At 41.6% G+C, this 9,419-nt stretch overlaps 1 protein-coding gene across 1 annotated transcript in view; it reads right to left on the bottom strand.

The window, feature by feature from the left end:
* TMC3 (transmembrane channel like 3) overlaps window positions 1-9,419 on the bottom strand; it is a 1,325,854-nt gene that overhangs the window by 111,383 nt on the left and 1,205,052 nt on the right. Inside the window, exon 20 of the mRNA XM_044067925.1 lies at window positions 2,099-2,141. Coding sequence (XP_043923860.1) covers window positions 2,099-2,141 — 43 coding nt within the window. The remainder of the gene's footprint in view (window positions 1-2,098; window positions 2,142-9,419) is intronic.

The following is a 9,419-nucleotide window of genomic DNA, read 5'->3' as shown; positions in this document are numbered from 1 at the left end:
TCTTTGTGTATCTGCAGTAGGGTGGTACATATATCCTTGTGTATCTGCAAAAGACTGGTACAGGTTATCCTTGTGTATCTGCAGTAAAGTGCTGCATGTTATTCTTGTGTATCTGATCTAGGGTGGTACATGTTATCCTAGTGTATCTGCAGAAAAGTGGTACATGTTATCCTTCTGTATCTGCAATAGGGTTGTACATGTTATACTTGTGTATCTGCAGTAGGGTGGTACATGTTATCCTTGTGTATCTGCAGTAGGGTAATACTTGTTATCCTTGTGCATCAGCAGTAGGGCAGCTCATGTTATCCTTGTGTATCTGATCTAGGGTGGTACATGTTATCCTTGGGTATCTGCAGTAGGTGGTATATGTTATCCTTGTGTATCTGCAGTAGGGTGGTACATGTCATCATTGTGTATCTGCAGTAGGGAGATATATGTTATCCTTGTGTATCTGCAGTAGGGTGGTACATGTTATCCTTGTGTATCTGCAGTAGGGTGGTACATGTTATCATTTTGTATCTGCAGTAGGGTGGTACATGATGTGTATCTGCAGTAGGGTGGTACATGTTATCATTGTGTATCTTCATTCGGGTGGTACATGTTATCCTTGTGTATCTGCAGAAAGGTGGTATATGATGTATATCTGCAGTAGCATGGTACATGTTATCCTTGCATATCTGCTGTAGGTTGGTACATGTTATCCTTGTGTATCTACAATGGGGTGGTGCATGTTATGTTTGTGGCTCTGCAGCATGGTAGTACATGTTATCCTTGTGTAACTACAATAGGATGGTACATGTTATCTTTGTGGCTCTGCAGTAGGGTGGTACATGTTATCCTGGTGTGTCTGCAGTAGTGTGGTACATGTTATCTTGGTGTATCTGCAGTAGGGTGGTTCATTTTGTCCTTGTGTATCTGCAGTAGGGTGGTACATATTATCTTTGTGTATCTGTAGTAGTTTGTTACACTTTATCCTTGTGTTTCTGCAGTAGGGTGGTGCATGTTATCATTCTGTATCTGCAGTAGGGTGGCACATGCTATCCTTGTGTATCTGCAGTAGGGTGGTACATGTTATCCTTGTGTATCTGCAGTAAGGTGGTACATGATGTGTATCTGCAGTAGGGTGAATCATGTTATCCTTGTTTATCTGCAGTAGGCTGGTACATGTTATCCTTGTGTATCTGCAGTAGGTTGGTACAGCTGTCATTGTGTATCTGCAGTAGGGTGGTACATGATCTGTATCTGCAGTTGGGCAGTAAATGTTATCCTTGTGTATCTGCAGTAGGGTGGTACATGTTATCATTGTGTATCTGCAGTAGGGTGGTACATGTTATCATTGCATATCTGCTGTAGGGTGGTATGTGTTATCCATGTGTGTCTGCAGTAGGGAGGTACATGTTTTCCTTGTATATCTGCAATAGCGTGGTTCATGTTATCCTTGTGTATCTGCAGTAGGATGGTACATGATATCCTTGTGTATTTGCAGTAGGGTGGTACATGTTACATGGTACCGTGGGGAAGGGGGCATATTCCATTTTCTTGCCAATGATACTTGTCGGTCAAATGAAGTGTTGGGCAAATGAAGTGTCGGGTTAGTGAAATTTCAGTCATTTGGTCTCGGGCAAATGGGTGTCAGGCAATTGGAAGTTCGGGCAAATGAAGTAGACCCATATATATATATATATATATATATATATATATATATATATATATATATATATATATGTGTGTATATATATATATATATATATATATATATATGTGTGTATATATATATATATATATATATATATATATATATATATATGTGTGTATATATATATATATATATATATATATATATATATATATATATATATATATATATATACACATATATATATATATATATATATATAGTATTATCTGTTGTTAGTGAATGTGTCATTTTGATGCGTCTCTGCTACAAAAAGGCACGCAGTTGCATAATACAGAATTGCTTGTACTAATGTCTTAAAAATAAAGAAAATATTTAACATCTAACAGAAACCCATATACTAAGGCTGGTTTCTAAGATCATTGTAGCAGCTTTATGTGACAGTATTAAAACCCACATTACCTGCAGCAAGCTGGAAGACCTTCTTCCTGTCTTGAGTGGTCTCCTACAACAGAAATACACACAATTTGCTCTTTGTTTAAAAATAGCATAAAATGCTTCTGTTCAGAAATAATGCACCCACAAATGCAATAAATATACATATAAACATAGATCCATTTCAGCTATGCACTGTATTGCCTACTTGCTGTTTCTACACTTCCCCATCACTGTGAGGTGTGTTTTCTGGACATCCCTTCTGCATACAGCTACAGTAGTCTGTCATAGACAGAAGTACAGACTTCAGTACTCTGCAGTGAGATGAATGACTTCTAACCATTTATTTTAATTTAACACAGAAAGTATGCTTTCCAATGTTCCCCTCTGATACCACACAGTAATGCAAATGAGAGTAATACATTGCGAAGGAGTTTTAACACTGCTTAAAATCCACGTGTGCAAAGTTATCTGTTTTATTTTATATTTGCTTACCGGGAAAGTCCAACTTAGAACAAAGCCAATTTTCAGTGGAGTCCCGGGGAGAAACATTCCAGATGCCTTTTTTTTTTTAACGTAGAAAGAAGCCAGAGCACCCAGAGAAAACCTACGTAATCCCAGGGAGGACATGCAAACTCCACACAGAAGGTACCCCAGCCGAGAATCAAACCAGAGAACCTCTTGCTGTGAGGCAACAATGCTACCGCTGCACCACTGCACCATCCATTGTGTGTAAACTAATATGCATTTTGTCCCTGCATTTAGCATATAACGTCTCTTCCAGGTGCATACTTTTATTCTGGATGAAATTTATAACCTGCTTGTATCATATACACATGATTCATCGGGTCTATAGCAGATGAACGAAATGATAAAAGAACGAATGCATATAACGTGAAGTCACTAAATACTGAAGTTACAGAACAGTGATTTTTTTCCCTGGGAAAAAAACTGCTGGGCCGTTCTCAGGACTTTGCCATTTCCTACACAGTGGTGCAATCTCAGAGATGGTATATTTATGTAGGGGGGTGTGGGGTGCAAAGCCCCCCACTTTATTTTAAAATTTTTGTTAGTGACTTTGTGTTTTATGACGTTTGCTCTTTTATCATTTCATTCATCTGATATAGACCGGATTCATCCACATTCATGCTTGACCTAATGGTGCTATCATATGCCCTATGCAAAAAATCCAATTTTTACTGTATACTGACCCACTGGATTCTGAAAGAATTAGGGAAGGCTGCACAGACCATCAGCCATCCTACAATACTGGTCCAATAATTCCAGCTCTGCCCTTTGCAGGATGTCATATTGGGGATAGAGTACACCAGCTCAAACCAGATGCTACGACTACAGTTTAATGCAATTGACTGTACTTCACAGTCAAGAAAAATCATGAGATTCGGAAACATGCCACACTGATTCATCTCATTACCTATTCCTGGTGTATAGTGAGCATCACTGAAGGTACTGCATAGGTATTGATGTTCCCAACATCAGCTGTCCCCAAAGTGCCATCTGTATGTTAGACATGACAATGCAAGAATGACATAACATGTGTATCACGCAGGTATGATCAGATATGACATGGCAAAGGTTGTGGGCTCTTCAGTTGTTCTAATATAACACTGCCTCAAATCAATGGAAAAGTAAATTTCATTTATCTCAAGTGTTTGTTATGCACGACCATTGAAAACAAAGACTAAACAGACATTCAGTGCTTGGACACTCCCCACCAGTTTTCCTTGACATCAGTACAGACCTACCAGTACGTGGGATCTGGTGCTGCAGGGCACCCAACACCAGTTTTCCTTGACATCAGTACAGACCTACCAGTACATGGGATCTGGTGCTGCAGGGCACCCACCACCGGTTTTCCTTGACATCAGTACAGACCTACCAGTACGTGGGGTCTGGTGCTGCAGGGCACCCAACACCAGTTTTCCTTGACATCAGTACAGACCTACCAGTACATGGGATCTGGTGCTGCAGGGCACCCAACACCAGTTTTCCTTGACATCAGTACAGACCTACCAGTACGTGGGGTCTGGTGCTGCAGGGCACCCAACACCAGTTTTCCTTGACATCAGTACAGACCTACCAGTACGTGGGATCTGGTGCTGCAGGGCACCCAACACCAGTTTTCCTTGACATCAGTACAGACCTACCAGTACATGGGATCTGGTGCTGCAGGGCACCCAACACCAGTTTTCCTTGACATCAGTACAGACCTACCAGTACGTGGGGTCTGGTGCTGCGGGTATATTGACTACACCAGATAATGCATGTGCTCTTCCTTCCTGTTTACAAGACAATCTGATGCTCCACAGAATTTGCCCACCAAATACAGACCCTTTTCAGTAGTATTTAACAAAACTGGGAACAATGGAATTCCCATGGCATTATGAGTCTGATTCCTAGTGCCCTGGAAGCCCCCATTAGCCTGCATGGCTTGACAACTTCTGGAGTACAGTTTTAAGAATATGGAGTAGTACAAGCACTTGTGTTAGTCAATATTTTGAATCTAGCCATGAAATGCCACCATTACCTATGAAGTAGTTACATTCTGGAAATAAATCCCACACAAAAGTCCTCTTCATGCACTTTGTGCACTCCTTTCAGGTGTCTGACGTTTTATTGTAGCCCCAGTACCCTTCTGGAAATAACATAGACTCATTTCCTGCAACTTCTCCACACCTCCATCCCTAATATCCAAGCTGCCTTTATTCACATTACGAGATTACCATGCACTGATGATACACGCATGTCTGAAGTACAACACACCAGTGTAACCCTGCTTCATGTTCTGTATAGTGTGTTCATCTAATTGACCTTTATCTGCATAACTGTTTCTTAAATTAGTTACTCTATAGCATTATATTGCACATTATGTCTCTCACATTACCTTGGTAATGTATTCGGCATTGACCTTGCTGTAATATCTTAGATCATGTTCTGCTGCATCTTATGGCTAGTTTGTCTGTAATAATAAATAAAGCACCATAATTATATAGTTTCTACCTTTATAATAAAGTACTATGCTAATGAAATTAATATTTTCAGGGAGAATATATCATAGCCTGGAATGTTGGAAGCCAAAACAACCATTTTATGGCTTGCACAACTCAAATACCTAACTGATCCTAACTGCAAGGAGCCAAGAAATGAGTGATATCATGGGACCTGATAATATCCCTGGATGTGTTCTACATGAACTACAGAGTGAACTGGCACCTCACCTCTGTGCTCTGTTTAATCAAAGCCTCACCTCAGGCTTTGTCCCTACCGAATGGCACACTGCTACAGTTATCCCTATCCACAAAGGAGGAGCAACTACAGACCCTGGGAACTATCGCCCCATTAGCCCGATGAGTCTAATATGCAAAACTATGAAACAAAATTGCCACTGATTCTAAAGACAACCACAAAGCATTCTATAGCTATGTCAAGAATCTTAATGGCAACACTCAGATCTGCTCTGAGTTACAGCACAATGGCACAAAATATACAAACCCAACTGATATTGCCAACATCCTGGCAGATAGGTTCAGTGCTAACTTTACCCCCCTCTCACCCCCTAAAGAGCACATCTCTATACCGGAAGAATGCAAAGTTCCTGTAATCACGGCTGCACAGGTAAAAACCACACTCTCCAAAGCCAAGAACACAGCATCAATGGGACCAGACAACATCCCAGGCTGCATTCTACATGAACTGCAGAACAAACTGGCACCCCACCTAAGTACCATGTTCAGTTATAGCCTCACCTCAGGCTTTGTGCCCGCTGAATGGTGCACAGTGACGGTTATCCCACTCCACAAGGGGGGAGCCACTACGGACCCCAGGAACGACTGACCCATTAACCTGAAGAGCCTGGTCTGCAAGGCCATGGAACGTATGATCATGGAACTTATAAAAAAGACATTGGTAATCTCCAAACTCTGGACCCCACCCAGTTTGGGTTTGTAAAAGGCAGATTATGTTTCCTAAACCTGATAGACTTCTTTGAACCAGTCACCAAAGCTATAGATGAGAGTAAGGTGTTCACACAGCCTATCTAGATCTTGCCAAGGCTTTTGACACCATCCCCCACTCTGGAATTATAGATAAACTCACTAAACTAGGTATAAATCCCTATGTCACAACATGGGTTGCCAACTGGCTCACTGACAGAACCCACACTGTGAAAGTAGCAGACTGCAAATCTGACTTCAGACCAGTGACAGGTGGAGTACCACAGGGTTCAGTCCTGGGTCTTCTCCTGTTCGGTATCTACTTCTCTGAAGTACAGGCCAACACAGAAGGTCTTTGGCTAACAAAGTTCACAGATGACTGCAAACTAGGAGCCATAATCGAAACTCTTAATGATGTGGACATCCTACAAAAGGGCCTCACTGAGACAGATGCCTGGTGTCAAAGCCATGGCCTCAAGCTCAATGCCAAAAAGTGCATTGTCATCCCCTTTGGTAAAAACTCTGTACTCATGAACTACAGTATAGGCGGTAGTATACTTAACCCTGAAAGTGTGATAAGAGACCTTGGGACACAGGTAGACAGTAGTCTCTCCTTTGATAATCACATCGCCACAGTAGTCAGGAAATCCTTCTACATGGCACACCTCATTACAAAAGGTTTCTCATCCAGAAAAAAAGAGGTCATTGTTCCCCTCTACTCATCACTCATTAGACCCATTATAGAGTACAACGCCCGTTTTGATATGTACCTCACAAGACATCTATAACAACTGGAAAGGCCGCAGAAATACCTCACAAAGAGGATTACTGGCCTCAAACAGATGCCCTACACAGACCGTCTCAAAAAATCCAGCTTTACTCCATTGCATATCACCTACTCAGAGGTGATCTCTGCCTAACATACAAAGCTATCTCAAATCCAGAGATGTTGGACATGCACCACTTAAAGAAGTCCCAATCCCTCCGAGCTACATGCTCTAGGGACCTAAACCTTTTCACCACAATAAACAGAACATGCCGGAGGGATAGATTCCTGTCCCAGAGACTTCCCATACTCTGGAATAATCTACCTATCTATATCAAACAAAGCTCCTCATTAGTACTCTTCATGAAAAATCTTGATGATTGGATGGGAAATAGGAAATTCACCCCGAGGATCACTTCTGTGGCTCTGCTCAACAGTGACACAGGAAAATAATTTTCTTGGGTGGCAAAAGCCAGGGTACCTTTTTTGGCTGGGCTTGTATAGGCCCTAGGGCTGATAGCCTAGTACCTACCTATGAACCTATGAACCTAAACGCATCATCATGGACTTAATAAACAAGGATATAGGGAATCTCCAAACTCTGGATCCCACACAGTTTGGTTTTGTGAAGGGTAGATCATGCCTGCTCAACTTGTTCGACTTCTTTGAGTCAGTCACCAGAGTTGTGGATGAAGGCAAGGTGTTTCATACAGCCTACCTTGATCTGGCCAAGGCTTTTGATACCATTCCCCACACAGGAATCATAGAAAAACTCACTAAGCTTGGCATCATCCCCTATATCACTAGGTGAGTTGAAAACTGGCTCACAGATAGAACCCACAGTGTGAAAGTAGCTGACTCCAAGTCAGTCTGCAGATTAGTCATGAGTGGAGTCCCACAGGGTTCTGTTCTGGGTCCTCTCCTGTTTGATATCTACTTCTCTGAAGTCCAGGCCAACAGAAAGGGACTCTGGCAGACAAAGGTTGCAGATGATTGCAAGTTGGGAGCTATTATTAACTCCCCAAGTGATGTTGACATCCTACAGAATGGCCTCACTGTGACCAATGACTGGTGTCAGAACCATGGCCTTAGGCTCAATGCCAAAAAATGTGCCGTCATCCCATTTGGGAAAAACCTGGTTCCCATGAATTACCACATTGATAGTAGTCCAGAAGGTGTTATAAGAGATCTGGGAACACAGGTTGACAGCAACCTCTCTTTTGAGCACCACATTGCCACTGTGGTCAGAAAGTCCTTCTGTGTGGCACATCTCATTACTAAGGGTTTTGCATCCAGGAAGAAATAGGTCATTGTCTCCCTCTATTCTTTGCTTTAGGCCAAACATCGAGTACAATGCCCAATTTGGCATGTACCACACTAGACACCTGCAACAACTGGAGAGGCCGCAAAAGTACTTCACAAAGTGGATCCTAGGCCTTAAACACTTGTCCTATATGGACATACTCAAAAAAACTCCAACTGTTCTCTGTCTCATATCATCTACTTAGAGGCAATCTCTGCTTGATTTACAAAGCCATGTTTGACCCAGCTCTGTTAGAAATGCTACATCTAAAGAAATCCCAATCCCTTCATACCACACTCTCATTACCACAATTAACAGAACATGCTGGAGGGACAGGTTCATAACCCAGAGACTGCCCATGCTATGGAACAGACTACTCATACATGTCAAGCAGAGCACCTCGCTGACCCTCATCAAGAGAAATCTTGATGAGTGGATGGGAAACAGAAAATTCACCCCAGGGATAACACCAATGGCTCTACTTGACAGAGGCACTGGGTACAAAGGTCAGGTGGCACTATGCCAGGGTAATCTTATGGCTAGGCTTGTAAAGGCCCAGGGCCATTAGCCTAGTACACACCTATGAACCTATGAACCTACTGGAGGAGGCAGGACTGTTTATACTCCAATAATACCATCACCCATTGTCTTCACCTCAAGGAATGCATGCTTCTAACCAGATTTCACATGATACAAATATAGGCTGCCTGAAGTCCTAGTTACACTCAATAAAAACAGTTATCACATTATAGCCAATTACAGATCCACATAAATCCTTTGGAGCATACAGAATACATTAATGAGTTAGAAAAACTGACACCAGAATCAAATCCACACATAAACTGCCCAGCATAAACTATCAATAACAAATATGCCCAGAGATTTCATGACTTCACAAATGCCTGCAGTTTGACCAAATTGCCCTCCTATCCATCAGAGATGTTAATTTTCTTAATTTTGTCTTCATAATTCTTTTTTCCAGATTCTACCACCCTGCTTGTTACTCTCTCCCTAATCAAATCTGACCACTTCACTATGATTGCCTCTATGAAGACTTGCTTTAAGGCCCCTTAATAACTTGGATGTTAAATCATCGAATGCTTAAAAAAGCTAACAATGATTTATCGACTCCATGTAAGTGAAAGCTTATAATTTCAAATGCTTAGGACAGTGTTTTATTTCCAAGGGAAAAAAAAAATCGCTGTTCCACAAAAAAAAAAAAAGTGTTAAAACATTACGTAAACCCCCCTACTTAAATATACCAACTCCAAGATTACACTACAGTGATGAAAACGGCAAAATAGTGAAACGGCCAAGCAATTTCTT

The sequence above is a fragment of the Protopterus annectens genome, chromosome 3.part1 (genome assembly GCF_019279795.1).
Source record: "Protopterus annectens isolate FY-2018-M chromosome 3.part1, PAN1.0, whole genome shotgun sequence".
NCBI lineage: Eukaryota > Metazoa > Chordata > Ceratodontiformes > Protopteridae > Protopterus > Protopterus annectens.
The sequence above is the reverse complement of the archived record's forward strand: the minus strand, read 5'-3'. Positions and strand labels throughout refer to the sequence as shown.